At 38.0% G+C, this 26,557-nt stretch overlaps 1 protein-coding gene across 2 annotated transcripts in view; it reads right to left on the bottom strand.

The window, feature by feature from the left end:
- DSC1 (desmocollin 1) overlaps positions 1-25,903 on the bottom strand; it is a 32,171-nt gene extending 6,268 nt beyond the window's left edge. For both annotated transcript variants that reach the window (XM_065935134.1, XM_065935136.1), the window contains exons 1-11: positions 25,841-25,903; positions 22,862-22,946; positions 21,082-21,284; positions 19,705-19,821; positions 17,832-17,987; positions 14,213-14,357; positions 12,303-12,469; positions 11,747-11,881; positions 10,657-10,842; positions 8,308-8,570; positions 7,758-7,900 (exon numbers count right to left, since the gene is read on the bottom strand). In XM_065935134.1, the coding sequence (XP_065791206.1) occupies positions 7,758-7,900; positions 8,308-8,570; positions 10,657-10,842; positions 11,747-11,881; positions 12,303-12,469; positions 14,213-14,357; positions 17,832-17,987; positions 19,705-19,821; positions 21,082-21,284; positions 22,862-22,946; positions 25,841-25,903 (1,663 nt within the window). The remainder of the gene's footprint in view (positions 1-7,757; positions 7,901-8,307; positions 8,571-10,656; positions 10,843-11,746; positions 11,882-12,302; positions 12,470-14,212; positions 14,358-17,831; positions 17,988-19,704; positions 19,822-21,081; positions 21,285-22,861; positions 22,947-25,840) is intronic.
- Between the last annotated feature and the right edge of the window lie 654 nt (positions 25,904-26,557).

Below are 26,557 nucleotides of genomic sequence, written 5' to 3'. Positions count from 1 at the left end.
CAGATTATGAGTAATGCCACTACAGAATGACCGATTTAGAAGACAATTGATTCTTACATCCTTCTTTGAAAGTGCATTCATGCTTAAACTATAACGACTTTACATTGGGTCACAATCACTTCCTGACTTCCTCTCCTGACCCTTTCCTCATATACTCATTGTTCAAGCTTTGTCTCATGTGTGCTTAGTCACTCAGTTGTGTCCGACTCTTTGCGACCCCATGGACTGTAGCCCGCCAGACTCCTCTGTCCATGGGGTTCCTCCAAGCAAGAATACTGGAGTGGGCTGCCATGCCCTCCTCCAGGGGATCTTCACAACCTGGGAATCAAACCCAGGTCTCCCACATTGCAGGCGGATCCTTTACCATCTGAGCCACCAGGGAAGCCCAAACTTTGTAAACCTGATTATCAAACCCGGAAACTGTGGTCCATCCTGCGTGCAGCTTTGGCACGTGCTATTGCCACTGCTGAGAATACTCCTCCTCCCCTTTGCTGATAAAACCTCATTATCCTTTAAGCATCCATTCAAATGTCACCTCTGCCTGAAACTTGCCTTGGCTTCTATGGACAATGCTTGCACATTCTCCTCCAGTGTCTCAAAAACCTCCTTCATCTTTAGCTCATGCACTTAACTTCTCATCCTAAGGGCTACTTTGTATCCATCTTGACAGCTCAGTGATCTGCCCAGTATTTCCAGGCTAACTTATTATTAACACACTGAACACTTGTAGTTCAGTTGCTAAATTTTTTCAAACTCTTTGCAATGCCATGAACTGCAGCACTCCAGGCTTCCCTGTCCTTCATTGTTTCCGTGTTTGCTCAGACTCATGTCCATTGAGTTGGTGATGCCATCCAACCATCTCATCCTCTGCCACCTTCTTCTCATTTTGCCTTTGATCTTTCCTAGCATCAGGGTCTTTTCTAATGAGTCAGTTCTTCACATCAGGTTGCCAGACTATGGGAACTTCAGCTTCAGCATCAGTCCTCCCAATGAATATTTGGGGTTGATTTCCTTTAGAATCAACTGGTTTGATCTCCTTGCTGTCCATAATTTGAAGGCATTAGTTCTTTGGTGCTTAGCCTTCTTTATGGTTCAACTCTCACATCCTTACATGACTACTGGAAAAACCACAGCTTTGACTATTCAGACCTTTGCCTGCAAAGTGATGTCTCTGCTTTTTGCTGTCTAGGTTTGTCATAGCATTAATTTTTATACTTAAAAAATTCAATTGAACAAACTGTAAAAAAAGTTGCACCCCCCACTGTAATCTAATTAGTATGCTTTTAAGAATAAGAACTCTTACCACCAGAACTCCACTATTAATGGCCTAATGCTTCAACACATAAATCTAAATAAATATCTTAAATTAGCATAATGCCCATTATTGATATTTAAGAGATAATGAAGTTTAGAGAACATGTTCAAATTTTAAAGCTTGTGATAAAACTACTCTAAAGAGTAAGATTTCAAAATTGAAATAAACAGAAAAATAACTGATGAAATTCCTCACTTTTATTGCTTTGGATGCTGGTCTAAATTTTGGTGCATAAACATTGAATTTATCATATCGACTACCATAAGTCATGTGAAAATTTAATGTTTTTTCTTTTTAGATTAAAATAACAATTAAGCCATATCAAGTAGTGTATTTCAGTGAAATTTTTTTCTGTTGAATAAGAATTTATTCAAAGTGACTTTTAAATTAGTTACTTACAAGGTAACAGCAGTATATACCTATTTAAAAACTATTCAATCTAAACAAATTTAACAACATCTAGAAATTAAAGAGAAATAACCACTTTTGTTTTTAAAAAAATCTATAATAGCATAGATATCTCCCTGGTGATTCAGATGGTAAAGCATCTTCCTGCAATGTGGGAGACTCGGGTTTGATCCCTGAATTGGGAAGATCCCCTGGAGAAGGAAATGGCAACCCACTCCAGTACCCTTGCCTGGAAAATCCCATGGACAGAAGAACCTGGTAGGCCACAGTCCATGGGGTCACAAAAAATCGGACATGACTGAAAAATTTCACTTTCACAATAGCATATAAATGTTTTGAGATTGCCATAAATTTGTAAATAAATTTCAATACAAATGAAAACTTCAACACCTAAAAAAGAAGTGAGAAGTTGGAAAAATAAGCTGTTTTAATGTAAAAAAATAGTTACAGATACTAGGGTGAATCAACACGTGTGTTAGGATTTTAACTATTAAAATATAAGAAGAAAGCTATTTCTCTTTAAGGTACAATAGAAATCACACTTTAAAAAGTGAAATAAAGAAATAGGACAGTCATCCAGAAGCAAATAAAGACTCATTTAATTCCATATTCAACCAACATGTATCACATAAATGATTATTTTCCATCACAGTCTCTGTTTTAAGCATATTGCTAAAAAAGAAAAACTCAAAACTGTTAAAATGGATAGTAGGCAAAGCCACAGCTGAAAACAAAATCCTAGATGTCTTCTAAAACTACGAAAGACTGATTGCAGATTTTTTCCTTCTGGGAAACAGAGCAAAAAAAAAAAATTTTTTTAAGTAATTCCTGCTAATAGTTGAAGAACTGTGAAAAGGTAATTAAGTATGTATGTTTGCCTGCTTCCAAACCTTATTTTGGGCTTTTCAGGTGGCTCAGTGGTAAAGAATCTGCCTGCAGTACAGGAGACTAGTTCAGTCCCTGGGTCAGGAAGATCCCCTGGAGAAGGAAATGGCAATCTATTTCAGTTCTTTCTTGGGAAAGCCCATGGACAGAGGAGTCTGGTGGGCAACAGTCTATGAGGTCGCAAAAGAGTCAGACACAACTAAGGAACTAAATAAGAACAAACCGTATTTTAAGTTAAACACATAAGCAAATGCCAAGAATCAGTGAGTAAGGAATGTCATAATCTCCAGGGTAAAAAGTACATCTTGGGTTAACTAAAATCTAAATTTACAATAATAAGAACTCTGAAAAACAAGAGTTTCCTGTTGTTATTTAAGTGTTTCTAGGAAAAGAAAGTTCACAGGGTTATAAATCGGCCTACTCCATATACAGAACTCTTTAATTAATGATTGGAAAGTTTTCAGATTCTTTCTTACCAGGCTGTAATACACCTCCTAATCATTTCTAATTTTTTCTTTTTTTGGACTGTACACACAAAAAGTTTACCTCTTCCACATGACAACCCTGAAGTATTCATTTTAAGAAAATTCTTTTTACACTCGAGTATATCAAAGCATTTGTAAACTTTTGAACTCAAGTTTCTACATTAAAGCTAAGTGTTCCAAGTGCCTGTTATGCACCTGAATTTGCAAAGATCTTAAGCAGTAAAATTCACAACCTGGACCTGGAAACTCAGAGAACAGCAGAGAAATGGGAAATATCAGTACCTACACGAAGCAAACATGCCAAGATCTCCGCCAGATCCTTGGTAAAAAGATATTTAACAAAGATAAGGGTCTTTATATGAAAATGAGTTCATAGTCAGCCTAGCTAGAAGGAAGACTGTACATGAGAAACAATGAGAGCTCCATTTTATCGAGAAGACACATCACCTATATGTGTCTTATACTTAATTATATATAAGTATATATACTTATACTGTGATAATTACAGTTTATTCCCAGGGAAGGAGGGTTTAAAAGGTATTCAGAGAGGAACTAAACAAAGATCAGTGAGAGTTATCACAAAAGTCATCACTGCCATCTATTTGAAGAAGCAAAGGAACCTGAATTTCAAACAGAAGGGGCAGTCTTATTGTGGGCAGAGTGAGTGAGTGAAGTCGCTCAGTTGTGTCCGACTCTTTGCGACTCCACGGCCTGTAACCTATCAGGCTCCTCCGTCCATGGGATTTTCCAGGCAAGAGTACTGGAGTGGGTTGCCATTGCCTTCTCCAGGGGATCTTCCTGACCCAGGGATCGAATCTGGGTCTCCCGCATTGTAGGCAGACGCTTTACCGTCTGAGTCACCAGGGAAGAGCCATTGCAGGTAGAGGGGGTACAAAACAGTGCCTTTAGAGTGAAAGCAGGGAAGCAACCTGGTTGACAAAAAAGAACTGACACAAAAAATCCAAGGACATTAATTGGATACCTAGATCATCATCATGAACTATATATGAGCATCAAAATTAAATATTCATGTAGAAATATAAGAAATTACTTATATATCTGACCCTTGGAAGCATATATTAAAATGGATTAAAGTTTAGATAAACAAAATCCTTCACCATATGATCTTCCATTAAAATTTCTAACGCCCTATCTTTCCTTCTTGAGCACACCCAGGTTATCCATGAGCTTGGGACATAGATATGACATTTCATTTCTTTGTACTATGATCACTACACTTACAGACATTCTTTTATCACCAAAAGACAAAGTTAACTTCTTATATCTCTGTTTTCCATATTTTCCTTCTCCCCAAAGAGTATTTCCTTTTTTATCACCAAGCTTTTGGGTTTCTGTGAAATCACCTCCTTTTATCCTTTCAGCTTGGTAACATTTTAACTGCTTTCCACTTCTTATGATAGTCATACATTCTTTGATGGGGAAAGTTTTTATACCAGAGAATATTTTATGAGAATATAATCATCCTTCAATTGATATTATGTGAAAAATTTGATTTCGTCTTATGAATCCTAGTTTTTATGGCTTAGAACTTAGGACTTAAAAGACAATCAGCATTAATGTAATAAGTGAGTAAATATAAATCCTTGTTTCTCATCATAATTGTGTTCCTGAACCAATCAGATTTCACCTTTGCTTTTTTATAAGCAGCAAATCTCCATGATTATAAAGTAGTGGCAGTATTAACTGTATTTCTCAGTTAATGTCCCCCCCACTGTTTAGTAGCGTATTTTCTTTTCCTACTTATACTGAAAGAATTATAATAAAAGATTCTGTGAGAGGTGCCAAGAGGAGAGGAAGGACTTCTCTAGTGGTTCAGTGGTTAAGAATCTGCCTGTCAGTGCTGGGGACACAGGTTTGATCTCTGGTCTGGGAAGATTTCACATGCAGTTAACCCCGCACACCACAACTATTGAACCTGCACTCTAGAGCCCCCAGAGCCACAACTACTGAAGCCTGCAAACTCGAGAGCACATGATCTGCAACAAGAGAAGCCCCCGCCTAAGAAGCCCTCACATGTTAATTAGAGAGTAGCCCCCACTCACTGCAACTAGAAAAGAGCCCATGTAGCAATGAAGACCCAACACAGCCAAAAATAAATAATAAGTGAATAAAGTTTAAATAAAAGGATTACAGGAAGATCATATGCACATGATTAGGCAACAATATTCAAACTGTGGTTTTCTTTCAGACTTTGAAACCAAAATATTTTTGGCTCATGGACATACTTTTTTCAGGCTGCTTGGTTTACTCACTGATTATGACGTGCAACAGACCATTCCCATTCCCAGGCAAAAAGAATGCACCAAGGCTGAGAGAGAAAGTAAGGAAAAAACCTAAATGGGACAAATGTTAATGGACTGGCTTGCCCTCACCATGAACATCATAAGCAGCCGTATCTTTATTAGTTTAACCTTTGTCTCTCAACAGAGAATCTATTTTTTTAAGCAGATGTGGCTTTTATTGTGAAGCTATAGAAAAAAGTAGAAGTATGATATGTGAGAAAATATTTGTCTTTATCTTATTATCAAACTATTAACGGGTAAAATGAACAAGCATGAACAAGTCATTGTTCATAAAATGAACAAGTCAATTCATGGCTTTGGACATTTCAGCTCTTGTTTATTTCCATGGGATTTGACATGTTTATTCATGCACTTGCCCATTCCTACTAAAGAAATTCAATGATTCTATAGAAAAAGACCACCGCATTGCTGTACCAGCTTGTTTTGAACATCCAGGGTATAAAAATATGCTAACCATAAAAATAGTGAGCACCATTGTAGAGCTCTGTACCAAGATCACAGGTGTGGAAGCCTACACCAACGTCACAGGACAAAAATCTCTGGAGCTGACCAAGCCCCATAGCAACTGTTGCCATGAGCCTCTAGACCTAAACTGGCCAGTTCCTTGACCCCATATTAGGTAAAATACCCACCCTATAGTATCCTAACCAATCACCTAATGCCACCATTTTCAGCAGGAATTTCCTCTGTCTTGAGGCCATAAAAATCAGCTACTAGCCCAAGAAACTCACTGCAGTGTTCTTGCCTGGAGAATCCCAGGGATGGCGGAGCCTGGTGGCCTGCCGTCTATGGGGTCGCACAGAGTCGGACACGACTGAAGCGACTTAGCCCAGCAGCAGCAGCAGCAGTCCAAGAAAAGGGTTGGTTCTCCCTTGAGCCAGCCTGCTGTTCTAACAGCCTCTCCCACTCTAATAAACTTTATTTATCTCTCATTCTGCCTCATGTCTGGAAATTCTTTTCCAACCCAGGTATAAACCATGACAACCATCTTGGATTAAACAGATAGTCAAAAACATAGGCTGTTTCATAAAAACCCAAGTTCATTCTTCTTTATCATTTATGGAAATTTACCTCAAATGAGTGAGTGTATAATTGATGAGATGAAATGCCATATTGTAACTTTTACTTATTTTTTTATAATATCCTCTTAAAGTCTATTTTTATAATGTATACATAGTAGTATGTTATGATGTTAGCATATTAATATGTATTTAAATAAACACACCAATAAGTTTACTGGGGTAGTGGTTTGGCAGGTCTCAGCCTATCAATAATCAAGGTTGCAGCTGAACTGACCCTTGTGATCATAAAGATTGCAAGATGCCCTAAGTAAAAACCATCAGGAAGCTTTGGGGGCCAGGGAAGTTTTATTATTTACCAGCCTTGTAAATCATACATCACACAGCCAGAGTAAGTTTGTGGGGGGCGGTGTGGGACAAGGGGAGTGACACCTGGGATTCTGTTTGTATTGAGGTGGAGGCTGGGGCCTTGGGTTTCACAGGCTCACTCATTATTGATGAATTTAAAACACAAGAGCAAGAATTTAAAGCACAGGAAGAGAAAAGCAAGCAGCTCAAATAGTGAGTTATTGAAATCAACCAAGATCTCCAAAACAAAAGAGCTTGGGGAGATGGCATAGGGGTTGACATGATTTTTGATCTAGCTCTGTGACTCAGAATGTGTTTATTTGAGATGGCAATCAAAGCTTAAGTCAAGCACTTGCATTGCAAAAAGAGAAACCAATGGACAGAGCATACACCGCAAAGGTTCATATTAAAAAATGATTTACTGCTTGGAGGGTATGTTCAAAGGGTTTTGAGATCACTATTTTAGGACATTTCTTCACAAGATAGGTTCTAGAATTAACCTTGGAGAATGATTGTGAATCTTAGTAAAAAAAGACTTCAAAAACCATTGTTCGGACATTTATTTAGGAAATAGGATAAATGTTTTTATTCCCCAGTAAGAAAGACTCAGAACAAACCTATCTGAACCCATCTGTTTTAGGCAGTTGAACCCCTCCAGCAAGTTCAAATCCAAATAATCTAAACCTAAAATCCTGAAAACAATAGAGATCCTTGATGATGCCACTAGGTCCATGGCAGACTTCAAATAATATGAACCTTGCAACTGAAACCTCCAAGTTTTGAATTAGTGATATACTGAGACCTCAACTGGGTGGTTGCCAAGAAATTAAGGAATCATCATGCAACCATTGTTTGCAATTAAGCAATCATTGTTTGCATTAAATTTTGATGTGGAAACAAACAAATTTAACTCCAAGATTTCCTTAAAAATATGTCCTATATTTATATTTTATTTCTAGAAATTTGCACTCACCTGCATCGAATGCAATCACAGAAACATTGTATTGGTTGTTTTTTACAAATGTTGATTCTCTATCTAGCACTTTTACAGTTTTCAAGTCACCAGTGTATTCATTAATTTCAAACCAGTTATCTTCATCTCTTATCTTCTTATACCTAGTTTTCAGAAATCAAATGTAAAAGTTCAAACCAAGGAGTGGACATAAGCTCAAAATCTGTCATTCTGAAAAACACATAGAATGTTCCCAAATTCGAAATCAATTATCATCACAACTGGGGCTTCCCAGGAGGCTCAATGGTAAAGAATCTGCCTGCCAGTGCAGGAGATGTGAGTTCCATCCCTGGGTGGGAAGAACCCAGGGAGGAGGAAATGGCACCCTTATCCAGTATTCTTGTCTGAAAAATCCCATGGACAAAGGAGCCTAGTGGGCTACAGTCCACAGGGTCACAAAGAGTCAGACTCTACACAGTCAGTGGGGTCACAAAGAATCAGACACTACTGAGCAACTGAGCACAAAGATGAACATCACAATTAAAAGAAGAAAAATTTGAAAATACCTTACCTGAAGTTCTCGCCAGTGCCCCTTTCTGGGTCCACTGCTTTGTATCCAAGGAGTTCTGTGCCTGCGGGGAGGCAATCTTCACTCTGGATAACTTTCACTGGTGGCTGGCATTCAGGGCCCTCATGAATGTTTATAACTTTGACAGTGACAGTTGTAGTACACATCGTTGTAGTAGTTTTTGAGTTTACTGCTTTAGAGAATTGTGCTTCGTTAAGTACACCAATTTTCAAAACAACTTGGCGATTGACTTCATAGTTCAGTGGCTGTTCAGTAAACATACTTGAATGAGTCAATATTTAACACTATATACAGAAGACAAAAGTATGACTCTAAGTTTTAGCACCAATGGGAGAATCATTTTTATGTATAAAATGTTACCAAAAGTTGCAGCTCATGTATTAACAATGAATAACCAGCTTCCTATAAGGGACAAACACTACCAAGTGCAAAATTGTTTATTTTTAAGATTCAACCAATTTTTCTTCTTGCTTTCCTTTGGGAAGTTCCTGCCTCCATTTTTTTTTTCTTTTTTTACAAGTTTGAATATGAATAGAAATACAGAATACTTGAATGAATTTCAATGGGCTATTTCTCACTATTTTATTATTTATCAAACGGGGTAGCAGTGATAACTAAATCAGCAAAAGTCCCACTAAGCTAAGTATATAAAATAATTAGACAGACTGTAACCAAGCAGGACCCTATGGGGCCTTCCCAGGGCAGCCTTGTCCCAATATCCTCTGTTTTAGCTCCTTTCTGAAGTACCTAGATAATGGCACCTGGTGCACACTTGCTGAGCTCTTTTAAAGATGTGAAACCTCAACCCCCAACCCACCAAATGGAAGATGTTAACTCCTTGATGACCATGAGCACATAGCCCCCAGACCTAAAGGTTGATACTGTGAACTCCCGTGACACCACCCTGCTCCCTCACCATCAGCCAGAGCACTGTGTACAAGCTGACCACATACCTGGGAGGTCCCTTCCTCACCTTGCCGTTGTAAATGGCTTGTTGAAACCCTTAGGGGCTTCCCTGGTGCCTCAGACAGTAAAGAATCTGCCTGCAATGCGGACCTGAGGTTTGATTCCTGGGTTGGGAAGATCCCCTGGAGAAGGGAATGGCAACCCACTCCAGTGTTCTTGCCTGGAGAATTCCACGAACAGAGGAGCGTGGTGGGCTACAGGCCATGGGGTCACAAAGAGTCGGACAAGACTGAGGACCTAACACAACACACACACACTATAGGGGAGTCTCGGGTTTTCAAGCACAAGTCAGTCACTCTCCTTGTATTGGAACTTTTACAAGAAAGCTGCACTTTACCACAACTGAGTGTCAGTAGATTGCCTTTACCATGCAGGAGTGAGTGGACCCAAGTTTGGCTCCGTAATAAGACTACTAGGACATCAGATTTGGCTATAATGGAGCAGTTACTATGAGTATCTAAATCAAAAGATATAATCATATTATCTAGCAGCACCTTTTCAAAGTACAATATATTTGAATTTGTTTGTTCCCGAAGTGAATTACTAGAAAGAATCTCCAAACAATTAACAATTAGAGACTAAAATCTGCCAAAATAACAAAAAAAGAGAACTAAACCTAGAAAAAAGTCCAAAAATTTTAAAAAGATAGAAATAGAGGGGAAAAAAAGGATAGAATAGGTAATATTATAATTAAAGGACATTTTCTAAAAATTTCATGAGGAAGGCAAAATTTATGCATATCCCTTTTAAGAAAATACACTGTCTCTAAGAAATTAATATGGAAAGTTGTGAGAAGTTAGTGAAGACTGCAGTTAGAAGGTCTCAGAAAGAAAACAAGTTCAGTTAAAGTGAACATTCTCTGAGTCAGCAAATACAATTAAATTTTAAAAATCCCAACACACTTGTTACCTCAAATATAGGAGAATTAATGGGAATAGATGCTAAATGTTTAGTAAATAGTCTGTCTTATAAAACATATTGTAGAGCAGTAAAACTATAATGTGAGTGTGAAGAGAATCGAAAAGTCAAGAGGTTAATTTCAAATATTGATTTTTCCATTTCTCTCTGTCTTATACTTCATAGGGAATTAGATAAGTGGGTGTCCAAGACACCTTCTAAGGTTAATGTCTATTTATTAGTTTAATATTTCTCTGCCTTGGTTTTCCTCATATATAGAACAATCAGTTTTGTACAAACCATGTCTTTCACCTAAGAGAAAATGAGGATAAAGTAATAATAATAAAGCTCATGCATGAAACAATGTAAATCATTTCAGCATTGCATTGCAACAACTCTAGTTATATACATACAGGAATTACCACATACATACATATATATATATATATATATATAAATATTTTTTACCTTGACAACACACAAGACTGCTTCATTTGTATTTGGGTCTGTACTAATTTTGAAGGTTCCATTTTCATTTCCCTGTAGGATCTGGTACACAGCCCTCGAGTGAGGCGTGTTTGGCAAATCATGGTCATGTACCGCCATTCGTAAAATCTCAACGTCAATTCTGTTTTCTTCTACTTCTACAGTATACTGAAACAATTGTTCATTGTTACTATAAATTCATAGTTTTAATATAATTTTCTACTCAAAGTTACATTTAAAGAAAAAGAAAGCAAAGTGATATGGAAATGTGCAAACACAGTGGGAATGATGTACACATTTAATGCATAAACTCACTTCTTTCCTCGATAAAGTAATAATGCTGTTTCAAATCTTGTCCATTCTTCATGCCTTAACTTTTCAACTTCCTGACCAACAAAGGTCTGTCTAGTCAAGGCTATGGTTTTTCCAGTGGTCATGTATGGATGTGAGAGTTGGACTATAAAGAAACTGAGCACCGAAGAATTGATGCTTTTGAACTATGGTATTGGAGAAGACTCTTGAGAGTCCCTTGGACTGCAAGGAGATTCAACCAGTCCATCCTAAAGGAACTCAGTACTGAATATTCATTAGAAGGACTAATGCTGAAGCTGAAGCTCCAATACTTTGGCCACCTGATGCGAAGAACTGACTCCTTGGAAAAGACCCCAAGGCTGGGAAAGACTGAAGGCAGGAAGAGAAAGGGATGACAAAGGATGAGATGGTTGGATGTCATCACCGACTCTATGGACATGAATTTGAGCAAGTTCTGGGAGTTGGTGATGGACAGGGAAGACTGGTGTACTACAGTCCATGGGGTCGCAAATATTGGACACAACTGAGCGACTAAACTGAACTGAAAGACTTGTAGATGACTAAGAGAGTACTTATATTCCTTGCATCCTGATTTTCCTTGCATCCTAGTACTGTGATTATTTTTACAGAAATCATATTTTTTTGTGGATGTTATTTGTAAATGGTAGCTATTAAAACCAGATCTCATGGAGCTACCAGACTCCAGATTTGGTTTTTGAAGTAAATGAACCTAGATAAATGAATACACATATATACTCACAGAAGTTTCTGTAAAATATGGTGCATTATCATTTTCATCCTCAAGAGAAATAGTAATTGTTCCTGTATTAAATAAACCAAAAGGTTGGCCCCCCATGTCTCGAACTTCCATTATTAACTTGTACGTATCACATTTCTGAAAGAAAGGAAAATGATGAACACATATTTCTCATAACTTGTGTCTCATAGCCATTTCTCAGACTCTGATTCTTTCACAGGCGTCCTTTTTTGATTAAAAAAAAAGAAGCCACCATAAATGCAAATAAAGAAAAGATATGTCAGTCAGTACAATGAAAAGTTGATGTTTCAGATATAATATTTTAAAAAGTAAAGCTATTTTAATATCCACACATCAAACCAGGTCAACGATCTCTGAGACCTTGTATATTCCCACTATTTCTGTAGGGACAAAGGAATAGACCTGAGAAAACTTACACACAGTCTATACAGAAACATTCTTGGAGAGGTGGCCACCAAGAAACTTATTGTAACTTCTCTGGGAAATCATGATCAGCTTAAATATAGTTTAGTGATTGAGAAATTAAGCAATTCATTACTTCTCTATCCAGTAAAGGTGTAGTTGTGGTGATGACACCTGTGTCTGGATGTACGGTGAAATGTCTTGGATTGTTTGGAATTTGCTGCAAGATTTTGTATCTCAGACGAGTATGTAGAGTGTCAGGTTCATCGAGGTCTATTGCAGTCACTTTTCCCACTGAAGTTCCTGTTTAGATAAATCCAATGTTGTCAACAACTTAAAGTAGTGATCTAATTGAATTACAAACAAAAATAAAATCAAGGCATTGCTGTGGCATTTTCTCCCCTAAAACCCCCAGGTTGATTAATTTATCAATAAATAAGCATGCCACCTGATGAGAAGAACCGACTCATTAGAAAAGACCCTGAGGCTGGAAAGAGTGAAGGTAGGAGAAGGGGACAACAGAGGATGAGATGGTTGGATGGCATCACCAACTTGATGGACATGAGTTTGAGTAAGCTCCGTGAGTTGGTGATGGACAGGGAAGCCTGGTGTGCCGCAGTCCATGGGGTCACAAAGAGTTGGACGTGGCTGAGTGACTGAACTGAAGCATGCATGCATGCTCAGTCATGTCCGACTCTGCAACCCCATGGGCTGTAGCCCTCCAGGCTCCTCTGTCCATTTCTCAGACAGGAGTACTGGAGTGGGTTGCCATGTTTTCCTCCATGGGATAGTCCCAACCCAGGGATTGAACCCACATCTCCTGCAGCTCTTGCACACAGGCGAATCTTTCTTATCACTGAGCCAGCTGGGAAGTGTCTAAATGCTCTCCCACAGCGTCAAGCTCCCCTTACCTGGAAACTTCAGGTGGCTACCACTGATAACACGATTTGTATTCTACATAGGTGAGACTATCCACCCTACCCTTGGGGACAGGGTTGCTCAAATTCTTCCTCCTAATCTAGTCCATGACAATTTTTTGGTGAGACCTTCTCTATATATCTTGTTTCTTTTATATTCAACTTGATAATGTTAAAGGAAAAGAATAGCTTTGCATACGATAACAAAGGTTTCATGCTTTTATACTTTAATAAATGTGCTGAATTGCTAATACATACAAGACAAACATTACACAACAGTCTGAGTGTCATTTGGACAAGCTTTATGGCTCAGAAATCAGAGTATTAGTAAAGTTACCTTAACAAACCATTTCTTGCAGAGAGTGACATTAAATATGCACACAGAGTGACAACAGAATGGAAAAGGCTTTGACACTAAGAACATATCTTGTGATTTTTAAGAATAAATTAGACTTGTTACACCCTTTGGTTTGATGAGGTCACAATCTTGGCTGCTAAGAGCATCAGACTAGTTTAAAAAAATTTTTTTTTCAATTTGTTTGGAAAATAAGCAAAGTAAAGGAATACATATGTTATAAGCCTGATCAGCATTTCCATACCATAATCTATGTTTGAGTCCTTGAAAAGGTATTGTGACTTTGTAAAGATTCAAAAGATCTATTGCTTTATAAATACATCATGGACACCTAGCACATGATCAAAATAGAAAATATAAACAGCATTTGTCTGTCATTGTGGATTAATCCAACAAAGTTAGAAACTTTGTGGATCAGTTAGCAGCCTTCTACATGTGCCTAGAAAATTAGCACAAAGACTTTGACTTTGAAGAGCCTATGATCTTATAAGACTACAAAGTTTTATGTAGAATATTTTTTTAAAATATTTATTCATTTGGCAACACTGGGTTTTAGTTGTAGCATGTGGGATCTAGTTCCCTGACCAGGGGTGGAACCTGGACCCCCTGCAATGGGAACATGTAGTTTTAGCCACTGGACTGTCAGGGAAGTCCATATGTAAAATACCTTGAAAGTCAAACATGTAAAAATATTTTGCCTAACCATGCTTAAAACAGTAATAAAGAACTCAATTGAAGCAAAAAATCTCATGTTTTCCTAAAACATGAACTTACCAGTTCGGCAATTCTCAGGCACAGTAAAGACAGTCACTTTGCTTTCAAAATATGGGGCATTATCATTGTCATCTTCAACTTTGAATACTAGGGGAAGTGGGTACTCAGGTGCATAACCATCTGCAGTGGTCGCATAGGCATAGATCTGAAAGGTAAATGAACACCATCAGTTGATTCTTAAATAACAAATTAGCCACAAAATTGAACTTAGCAGCTGGGGAAAGTCATAATACTAAAAAAAATCATTGGCAAAAGGTCTATCTAAGAATGTATGCCACAGAGAGACAACACCGCTGCACAGTCTACTCCTGCCCTCCAGCTTTGATCCTTTCTCATTGTTTTCCCATCAAAGACCACACACTCCAGCTCAATGAGGCTTCTCTGGGCCCTGAATTAACTGTGTACTGTTTTCCTTGTTAGACTTCCCTAGGTCATGCTAATGACAAGTTGTTGGCTTTTTTCTAAAGTTTATACAAAATATGATTCTAGTTATTTGTAGACTTATATATGGACAACAGAGGATGAGATGTTTGGACAGTATCATCAACTCGATGGACATGAGTCTGAGCAAGCTCCGGGAGTTGGTGATGGACAGGGAAGCCTGGCATGCTACAGTCCATGGGGTTGCAAAGAGTCAGACACGACTGAGCAACTGAACTGAACTGATACACATATATGAAGAAGGAAATAGCAATCCACTCCAGGATTCTTGCCTGGGAAATCACACGGACAGAGGAGCCTGGTGGGCTAGAGTCCATAGGTTTGCAAAGAGTTGGATATGATTTAATGACTTAAGAAATAAATAATATATATCAACTATTTCTGGGTTATTCAAATATGCTCTTTTCTCTATTTACCTGTATTTTCTCATTTTTCTATCTTTAAGATGTATTTCTTGTGTAGTAAAAGTGTTAGCAAAATCATATACATTCCAAACTCTATCTCAAAAGGATATATCTTGGCCCCAAATGCAATGATTTAATGCCCTTTCTCTTTAAATACCATCAGATTACTTTTGAACTCTTCTTATGTGGTATATGCACAGTGAGTCTTTGGTAAATGGTTGTTGAGTTAAAACAGATTTTCTCCACTGACAGGAACAGCTAAAGCTGCCCAGAGTGAACTCTGTGGGAATTCAGTTCTTCACCGTAGCTAACTTTCTTGATTTCCCTACTGTAACCATTTTCTAGAATGAACCAAGATTAAAATCCCAGGTATCAAACTTCTCCCTCTTTAGCTTTATATCAGTCAATTGCCAGACTCAAGAGAGTGAAGTTTCTGTGCACTAGGTTCTTGAGATTACAACATTTCTGTGTTTATTTATTATTCATCTCCTCTTTTCTATTTCCAAAGCCACCATCCTCATGTGACCCTAAATGCATCCTATCAACTTTCCTATTGTATCCTACACACATGTCCGACCAGTTCAGTTCATTTGCTCAGTTGTGTCTGACTCTTTGCAACCCCATGGACTGCAGCACGCCAGGCTTCCCTGTCCATCACCAACTCCCAGAGCTTGCTCAAACTCATGTCCATTGAGATGGTGATGCCATCCAACCATCTCATCCTCTGTCGTCCCCTTCTCCTCCTGCCTTCAATCTTTCCCAGCATCAGGGTCTTTTCCAAGGAGTCAGTTCTTTGCATCAGGTGGCCAAAGTATTGGCCGACCAATTTTCCAACCAACGTCCAACAAACTTTCCTATAATTGTTCTAACTGACCTTCTCCAAACTATGTAGCCCTCAGGAGTCAGACGCATTTCCATAAAGCACAATTTTAATCATGATATTCCTGAATCAGGCTCTTCTGTGATCTCACCATTATCTACCAAAGTAACAGAAAATCCTCATTGTTGTGTTGAAAGGCCATATTTCATCTTCACATGCTAACCTGACGGGGAAGACATTTCCACTTCTAATCTCTAGGAGGGAACGTTTTGAAATAACCATGCATGTTCCCTCTGTTCCCTTTTACATTTTCCTCCAAACAACCTCCAGCTGGGCTTTTTCAGTAATAAAACATACTTCGGTTTCCATCAGCCTGATCCCTGTATCTTAATAAATTCCACACTAAGGGATATAGCAGTGTATTATCACCACCACACTTTCAGCCTTCCTATCAAACCCTCCCTCTCCCCTCATATTTGATGTAATTTCTCTCCCTTTAGACTGCTGTCATTTTGAAACTTTTGGCTAGAGGAAACTCTATAATTGTTTTCTGTCCCTATTGGTTTCCAATTTTTCTTAGAGTTGAAGCCTGAGACTAAGGATATTTGTGTGACTAAATCACCTAACATAGTGCCTTACATGGGATAATTCTTCAATAAATAGCTTTTTACATGTTATTCCATCCATCTTTCTTTTTTAGGAGAACAAACTACCCCCAAGAGTTTGCCCTCTATAAAAACTGCCTTACAGGATCACTTGTAGTGAATTTCTTTACCTCATCACATTGGCAGTAAAACATCTCCCCATCTAACCTAAGTCTATCCTGCTGTAATTTACATTAGTTTTAGCTAGTTTTTCTCCTCAATGGAAATGATCATCTACTTCTTACTGTAGAATCACTTGTAGTTTAAAATTATACATCCCAATGTTTAAAATAAATATCATTATTTCACATTCCACTGATTTTTCAGATGTAGTGATTTTGTTTCTGGTTCTAGTTTTATTTTTTACTATTCATGTGCTGAGCATCTCAAAATAAATAAAAAGATGATTTAAACTGGAAGGAAATTCAGCTAACTTTAAACTACAGCCTGGATCCCTAGAATAATTCACTTATGCTCACTTCTTATAATAAAGAAACTATAAATATTTTCTTAATTAGTTACTACAGAACAGTTTCAAAAAGCTCAATGAAACTAATGACTTTGTAGGCTAGTTCCCATTGTGCTATATTGAAAGCAATAAAAATATATTTAAATATTGCTACATTAAGTATAAATAGAATATTGTATTTTATAATTAGTCATATTTTTAGCTGAGTTAGAAGACTATTATTTAAATTTTATACTATCGACTACAAATTTTCAAATGGTGACTCAGACAGTAAAGAATCGACCTACATTGCAGGAGACTCTTCTATCCCTGGGTTGGGAAGATCCCCTGGGGGAGGGAATGGCAACCCACTCTAGTATTCTTGCCTGAAGAATCCCACGGACAGAGGAGCCTGGTGGGCTACAGTCCATGGTGTTGTAAAGAGTCGGAAAAGACTGAGCAACTAACACTTTTACTTTCATCCTGAAACAATTAAATCAGAATTTCTGGGAACTGGCCCAATCATCGTATTTTTAAAACATTATCATGTGATCAAAGCTAAGTTATTATAGAGAACTTAAAAGTCAATAAAATTCACTGCTATTGTCCCAGGATTATATCCACCAAAACCTGTCCTTTAAAGTTGTTATTATATTTTCTCTTCCCCCACCCTTTTTTTCCCTTGTAATAATCATCCTTTTTCATCAATCATACCAACAGAAATTTAAAGTTTGTATGACACATGAACAATATTTAAAATATTAAAACATATCATTGATTCTTCTGATATATATAAATAGCTGGAAAATACCAAACCAGTAATAAAAAACATAAATCTGAATGAATGATGCAATCATCTTACCGGAAACTCTTGATATTGCTCACGGTCTATGCTTCTTGTACAAAATATATCCCCTGTATCTTTATCTATGAAGAACAGATTGAAGGGCTCTTTGTCTACCCCTGGTCCACTTATGGAGTAAAAGATGGTGTAGTTTTGTGCAGCATCAGATTGAACCTGTAACAATAATTGACAGTTTAGGAAAAGAGCAAATATATCATGATAAATACTTTCAAACTAATCTCTTGTGATAGTTTATTTTTTATTGTTGTTGTTTAGTCACTAAGTCATGTCTGACTCTTGTGACCCCATAGACTGTGGCCAGACAGGCTTCCCTGTCGATGGAATTTCTCAGGCAAGAATACTGGAGTGGGTTGTCTTTTTCTTCTCCAGGGGATCTTCCCAACCCAGGGATTAAACCCAGGTCTCCTGCACTGGCAAGCAGATTCTTTACCACTGAGCCACCAGGGAAGCCCTTATTTTTTATATCTTGCTCTCTTTCCCACATATCTATCCTTTCTTTCTCAGTGTCTCCCATATTTTTAAATTCTCAATTATATCAGGCATTGTGCGAAGCCACAAACTCTGTCACTTATTGGATACTAAACTCTTTGAAGTTATCTGCATATGTATGGAAAAATCATGGCATTGAATATTCTTTTTCTATTCTTATTCACTTATTCTTATTTCTGTATACAGCCATGATATCAGTGGTTTTTAATTATTTGGAATGGAAACTTTTGTGACTAAAAAACTGGAAATAACACAACTTTCCTTCCGTAGTTAATGCATCATGAATTGCACAATTTCAACCAAAGATCATGGCATATGGTCCTATCACTTCATGGCAAATAGATGGGGAAACAATGGAATTAGTGACAGACTTGATTTTCTTGGGCTCCAAATCACAGCAGACGGTGACTATAGCCATGAAATGAAAAGACACTTGCTCCTTGGAAGAAAAGCTATGACCAACCTAGACAGCATATTAAAAAGTAGAGACATTATTTTGCCATCTAGTCAAAGCTATGGCTTTTCCAGTAGTCATGTATGGATGTGAGAATTGGACTATAAAGAAAGCTGAGGGCCGAAGAATTGATGCCTTTGAACTGTGGTGTTGGAGAAGACTCTTGAGAAATCCTTGGACTGGCAAGGAGATCAAACCAGTCAATTCTAAAGGAAATCAGTCCTGAATCTTCATTGGAAGGGACTGATGATGAGGTTGAAGCTCCAATACTTTGACCACCTGGATGCAAAGAACTGACTCATTGGAAAAGACCCCGATGCTGGGAAAGATTGAAGGCAGGAGGAGAAGGGGACGACAGAGGATGAGATGGGTGGATGGCATCATCGACTCAATGGACATGCATTTGAGCAAGTTCTGGGAGTTGGTGATAGACAGGGAAGCCTGGCATGCTGCAGTCCATGGGGTCACAAAGAGTTGGACAAAACTGAGCAACTGAACTGAACTGAACTGAAAATTGGCCTATGCTTACATTCAGTTAAGTGGCAGTAACACCACTTTTTAGAAATCAGATATATTGGCCTTTTTTGTGTGAGGGTAAGTGCTAATAAAAGGGCGAATTGAATTATGCAAAATCTGTAGGCATGTCCTCTGTATGTGAATGCTAAATTCTGGCAAGATATTTGGAAGAATCTGGGTGCAGACCTAAAAGAATCAGAAACTCAAAATATACCATTTGTTTCTAAAGCTAAAATGTGACTTTTGGAGGAAAGTGATAAAATTCAAGCTCTCTTCTACAGGACCCTAGTTCTCATAAACAGATGGTCCTTATTAGTACCAACAGGTTAAAACCCTGATTCAACTCAAATGGAAAGTTTCAAAAACAAAGAAACGAAGCTAACATATAACATCAAAGGAGAGGAAACGGACCTGCTGCACGTGCTGTGGAAACGGCCCCAGTGAGTTCTCCATCAGTGAGCACGGAATAGGCGCCCATCGCCTCTTGCTTCGCCTGAGGACTGTGTCTTTCATATGCCTCCTAGGAATCTGCGTTTGATGAGAAGTGAGAAAATATAGCATTGCTTATCATTCTAGATACAGTGATTTTTCACATAAACAGTAACATGAAGAAAATAGGTAACAGTTGCACATAACAATGTTATGGATAATGCCCAAATTCTGTTTTTTTGTTAGTAACACACACACACAAAGAACCAGTTTCACCTATTTCCTGTTTTAATCATTTATCACCTAACCAACCAGAACTTTTAGGATTTTGATGAAAGATACTATCTGAAGAAACCCTGAGCCACTAAAAAGAAATAACCCATTAATAAAGAATTGATTTTATTCCACTAAGAGTGGTACAACCAAAATTTGCCAAAATATTAGCTACCTTAAAAGCATTTGTATACCTATATAAAGGCACACAGTATGTGTTCCAGCGTATTTTATTTCATGTGGAGACTCTTTACAATTTGGATATAAAATAATATTGTATAAGCCTTATGATACATTAAGGCTTACATTAATGTTATGTAATTATATAACATTAAGTCTAAATTTTAAACAACTGTAAAGTATATGCAATATGTAAGCATATTCTAAATTTGATTTAGATTTTTATAATCAAAAGGAATTGAGGTGAAAATTTTCCTTATAAATCAAATCGCTTATGAATAAATTATCTTGTAAGGCAAATTCATTTTGCATAATTTGTTTAAAGTGAGATTTATATGAATTCCAGGAACCTTCTCCCTTCTCACTTCCTAAGCATCACCACTCCCTGCCAAAAGACTAGCTTAGAGTCAGAACACTCGAACCAATCTTGTGGACTGGCCATACAGCATTCTCTGTAAAGAAGGACCTTGTAAAATGCTGTTAAGATGGGGATAAACTGGAGACCTTCTCATCTTTTCTTTAAAGAGAGACTCAAACCCACAGTCACTTGAGGGAAAGCCATGCAGGGTGGAGTACCACTTCTCCAGCCAGAATCAACCTGCAGTGAGTCTTAGGCCTGCCCCGCCTTGTTCTGCAGGCAGGTCACTCTTGTTGACACACCTCAGAACATTATTTGAAACCTTTGATATTCTGCCTTCATTCCCTGGCTACGGAGCTGTTCATTTTTACACCACTTATAAATCACTCTATTACTCATTAAAGCAATCGAGTCTTTACACATGTTTGTTATAAATGGAATAGAAAAAAAGTGAGTACTCAAGAACAAGAATTTTTGCAAGCATGAAAATAAATGAGATGAAGGGCTCTGGTGAGCAGATTATTGTGCTTAAGTCTTGTCTAATATACCTTCTTTCCTCCTGCTTCCAATACGATTTCTATCTCCTCCTGCCCCTGTCCCTGACTGTCTGAGAGCAAAATGGAAAAACTCTTCTTTTCAGAAGACAAAACAAGGTCATGTGTTGTGTAAATGGAGCCATCTTCTAGAATCCTGAAGTCAGGATCACTTGACTGGATTAGGCTGGCCGACTGGAGACACTCCTTCAGATTCACTGCAGGGAAGAAATTTCACAGTAATTTGTAAAGTGAAACAAGGATAGAACAGGTTTTACAGGAATGACAACCTCTAGTTGGTGTGCAAGAAGCAAAAAGAGGGAGGTTGTGCTAGGGGTGTGTGGAGTACTTACTATTCTAATACTTATAGGCCATAAAAATTAAATAATTAAATTGATGGAATCACTGTCTCCACTGATTTCATTAGCAATTAATTTATGAATAGATATAAAATATTTTTAATGTCACTGGATTTATTGTTTCCACTCTAACTCATTATTATGCACAAATGCATCATTCTTTCTTACATGTAGTATAACTAACTGCATGATGTCAGATTTTGAACTTCTTTGTAATCATCTGTGATAATTATTAATAAAACTGTCTTGCAAAAAAATTAGAAAATTGTTCCATACTTAAATAATATTTCTCAGTAATATTGCAAGTACTACTTCTATAAAATCTTTTGGAAGCTTAATAAACTCCATGCTTAATAATGCTTAGTGGTTGTATCAAAATATTTCCTTTGCAGATTCATATTTAATATATTGGATTGACTGAAAAGTTCATTCCGATTTTTCCATAGGATGTTACAGAAGAAACCCCAATGAACTGTGTGGCTAACCCAATATTTAACATATTTACTATGTGTCTTTGGAGTGTAGGCCGTGTATCCTTTTAGTACTTTTGAAAGAAAAAGGGATTAATTTAAAACCTCCAAACACTGGGCAAAATATTGTCTGTCTTGGAAAGAATACCACTTCTGTATATGAGTGTGTTTTTCTAGTCGTAAACTTAAGGTTAGTGAAAAATACTGATGAAAGAGATATTATTCCTGGACTTAGAACAACCAACTCATGCCTCAGGTGTAGCTGTGACAGTGTGTGTATGCATCCTCAGTTACTCAGTTGTGTCTGACTCTTTGCAACCCCGTGGATTGTAGCCCATCAGGCTCCTCTGTCCATGGGATTTCCCAGGCGACAATGCTGGAATGGGTTGTCATTTCCTTCTCCAGGAGATCGTCCCAATCCAGGGACTGAACCCACGTTCTCTTGCGTCTCCTACATTGGCAGGCAGATTCTTTACCACTGAGCCACCAGGGAAGCCTGGCTGTGACAGTAAGGCTACTTAAAAAATTTTATTTGACTTTCACAAGCTTTTCTGTAAAATAGATCACATAAATTCTTGCTGGGCACCTGGTCTTTGTCATCACCCTCCAGCATAAATTTTATTTGGGGGCATTTTAATTTTGACATGTCTATTTTCTATCTAATCAATTAAAGAATGTTGGTTTGGTGATTTTGGCAGCAGATCAGTCATAGGAAATTAAAATACGTTTTTCATTCTGGTGCTTTGTGTTAAACTAAGATAACTTAGCCTTTTGATGTTTGCTAATTTTCCTGGCAAGAAAAGTACACAACTAACTTGGTTCTTTAATTGTTTCTAACCACAAGCAAAAATCAAGTTGTTTATCTTTCAAGTCGAATTTTAATGCCAAATGACTACCGTATGGCTTGAGCAGCCGAAAGCTAAATGTAGCAGCTAAAACTATGAAATTCTTAACATCCTTTCTCACCTTTGCCTACAAGTGCTTCAGCCCGAAGATGAGGAGGAACTTGAAGGGAAATTTTCTGACAAGCATCGCAAAATAATATTAAAACCTCAAACGAAAGAAAAAAACCAAGAGTTACATTTGATCAGAAGTTTTCACATTACAGTTTTGTCTTATTGATAAAAGTATTGTGAATTTCAATAATAAATTAATCTTCTAATCTTTCAGAATTTTTCATATTCATTTTAAAAGGAAACAGCAAAGAAAGTGGCTTTAGGAACACAACAGTCATTTAGTAGCAATGAAAAAATTGAAATGAACAGAGTTCTTAGAACCTGAATTGTATTGCATCATTTCAAGAAAATATGTTACAAACTATTGACTTTATGTAGAGTTTATCATCTCTAAGGTCATTTGTAAACATCATTCTGATTTCTCAGCATGAAGAAAGTACTTAACTTTGGAATTCAGTAATTATGTATTTGTATACAAATCATCATTTTCACAGCCCCAAGCAAACTGAAGTATAGTTGATTAAGTCAAAAAATATTTCAGGATGTTTTTAACTTCCTCAAGATCAACACCCACCAGTATTCCCTGATCTCAAATTACTCCTTGGAAAGGCTTGGCTCATAAACTTCAAAGTCTAAATGATCTCATTCACAAAATTAGCCTAAAAAGAAATGTATTTCAAAATATGGAGAGTAGACTTCAACAAGGTAAAGATTTTTAGTTCAATTCAAGACACAAATATTGCTTTACAAAGCCATATACCTAACTCAAGAAAAAACTGAGACTATCTGAAAAATAAAAGAAGTGCTATCAGTTTAAAAGTGTCTGTAGTAAGTTCAGAACCTATTTTTCTTGGCATTTTCTGTTTATTTGCTTCCTCTACTGTTTTTCAAAATGACTGTTTTGCTATTGCTTAAATATAAAGTAGAGCTTTAACAGGAAGGTGAATTTTATAACCAATATTTCTCTGAGGACATATTTCTAGAGTTAAGTGAAAGTTGCTCAGTTGTGGCCAACTCTTTGCGACTACATGGACTGTACAGTCCATGGAATTCTCCAGGCCAGAATACTGGACTGTAGCCTTTCCCTTCTCCAGGGGATATTCCCAATCCAGGGATCAAACCCACGTCTCCCACATTGCATACAGATTCTTTGCCAGTTGAGTCACAAGGGAAGGCCTTCTAGAGTTAGGGGACCCATTATTTGAGAGAAAGAAAGAAAACCATCAGCTATACTATGGATGTACATTTCTTTTCTAACTCAACCCAAATCTATTGGATAGATCATGTAAATCCATTTAAATAGTCTGTAATTTTACAGTAACTCTGTTAGATAACACCAAAAACTGGAATTTTAAAAGTTGTATTTGTATTCTGGCTTTAAATTAAATAACCTCTTTTTTAAAAATGGGTCTTTTTACTACTTACTTGACTTTGTAATATTTTCATTTCTAGTGTCAGGGAATATACAAAAATATACCTAAAGAGCTTTCTGTATATAAAAAATTATATTAATAATGGTCTAGGTATATAACATGGAAAAGCATTTGTAATTAGAAATAGATATGTGTATATACACACATACACATACATAGATTCATAGATCTATACATCTATACTATATAGTCACACATTATTCTCAGAGGATACACCTACATATCCTCTCATACCACCATCATTTTTCCTTCCTGCCCAAGGGTCCCCACTTCATTGGTTCTGCCCCACAGACAAAGCCAGTGCAGGTCTCTAAGACACACTATATCCCAGTCTTCAAGTTAAACAAGCAGCTTAGTTATTTGGAGGAAGCTGTGGTCAGAGGCATTTTTAGGCATCATGGGCATAAAGAATGAATGGGCAGTGAACGAACCAAAGGGTACTGGGCAGAGCAGAGACCAAAAGTTAAAGAAATCTGGGTAAATATCTTGGAAAGCTTTCCCCTCATTTTACCTAACTAATAATACTAAATAAAGATCTCTGTTCTCCCCCCACACTACCCCCAGACAATTATAGGTTGAGTATGTGACCATTAACCCCACTTAGTGTATTTTTTTTTTTTTTTTTTTTTTTGGCTGCTCTGGATCTTAGTCACGGGATCTTAGTTGAGGCATGAGAACTCTTAGCTGTGGCATGTGGGATCTAGTTCCCTGATACAGGACTTGAACCTGGGCCCTGCATTGGGAGCATCCAGCCTTAGCCACTGGGCCACCAGGGAAGTCCCCTAGTGTACTATTTATACAGAGAAAATATTTACCCTTATGCAATAAAATCTTTAAATACTGAAAATATAATTTGAAGCTAAAATATTTTATTAAAATGAAAACAAGAAAGAAATTCAGTGCTCAGAAATGCCAGATATAGATATGGAACAACTCCCCTCTTCCTAACCGCCACCAAAGAAAAAATTAGCACCTAAATACACAGTTACAAAAAACATAAGTGGAAGTCAAGTTCATGTATTTTATCAGTGAATGTCACATTTTTCTTTATTATTGTTTTTATCCCAGTTAAAATCCTTCCTTGAACTAAGAGTTCCACCCTTCTCTCAGCCCTTTCTGGCTAAAATGAAGCGAGTCTTAGATATTTCACATCTTCAACCAGACTCCTTTTCCTCTTCTCGAAGCTCAGGGGAACTAAGCAGGTGAAACAAGTACAGCTTATTTAGTGACTAGTAGCAAAAGCAAACCTCAGAACCTTCTGGGCCAAATGCCTGAGGAGTGAATTCATCCCATTGCTCCTTAGAAAAACACCCCAGCAAGATTGAACAGGGGATTCCCTTGAAAAATGAACAGCTTGGTGGTGGAAACCTGAAAAGCAAACCAAACACCGGCCGTCCTGGGTCACAAATCTCTGTGCTCCCTTGAATTTTACTCAGCTCTGCTCCTGTTCTTCCAGTCTCCCTTCTCTGCCTTCCACTCCCGCCCTCCTCTCCTTCAAGCCCAACCTGAAGGAAGGCAGCATGCTTGGACTCCCTAATCCTTTGCTTGTTACTCACCAGGAGAGAGAATAGGAGCTGCTTCCAGAAGATGCTCCCTGGGGCGGCAGAGGCCACAGCCATCAGAAGTGGTCCTGATGCTCAGGGATGGTGACTGGATAACAGGGCAGCTTGGGATACACGGGGCGGCTTCGGGCAGATTCCCCACGGCTGGCACCGGGGCAGGGTAACCTGTTGCCACCTTGGCGCGGATGAACTTGGTTTGGAGAAAAGTCAGGAGGCAAATGGGTGAAATGACAGGAGAGGGAGCAGCGGGACAATTGCTTTCCTCCTATTCCCGGGTCAGTCTTCGTCCTTCAATTCAGTTACCTCGGAATGGAAAGAGGTTTACCTACAAATGGGAAGGGTGGGGTACAAAACACCCCCAAACGCAGCCACTGGCTCCTCCTCACAGCTTTCAAAATTTCTCCTGCCACTTGACACATCGGCAGAAGCAACAGGGAACACCCTCCATCCTCAGCCCTCCTCCCTTCCCCCCAGGTGGATGCTCTGAAGTCCTCCCCAGTTATTACCCACTCCCACGTCCTCCCCTCCTTCCTGGCCTTATTAACCTGTCTTGCCCCTGGGCACAAACATAGATTGTGCACGAACTCCACGCGAAGAAGCGATGCCTCCTCAACCGCCCTTGGCAAATCAGGGATACACAGGCATGTGCGATCACATACATCAGGAGTTATCTCCCCATCTAAGCATTTAGAAGTCTGTCACACACAGCAA

The sequence above is a fragment of the Muntiacus reevesi genome, chromosome 4, assembly GCF_963930625.1.
Source record: "Muntiacus reevesi chromosome 4, mMunRee1.1, whole genome shotgun sequence".
NCBI classification, from domain to species: Eukaryota; Metazoa; Chordata; class Mammalia; order Artiodactyla; family Cervidae; genus Muntiacus; species Muntiacus reevesi.
This window is presented reverse-complemented; position numbering and strand designations above follow the sequence as displayed.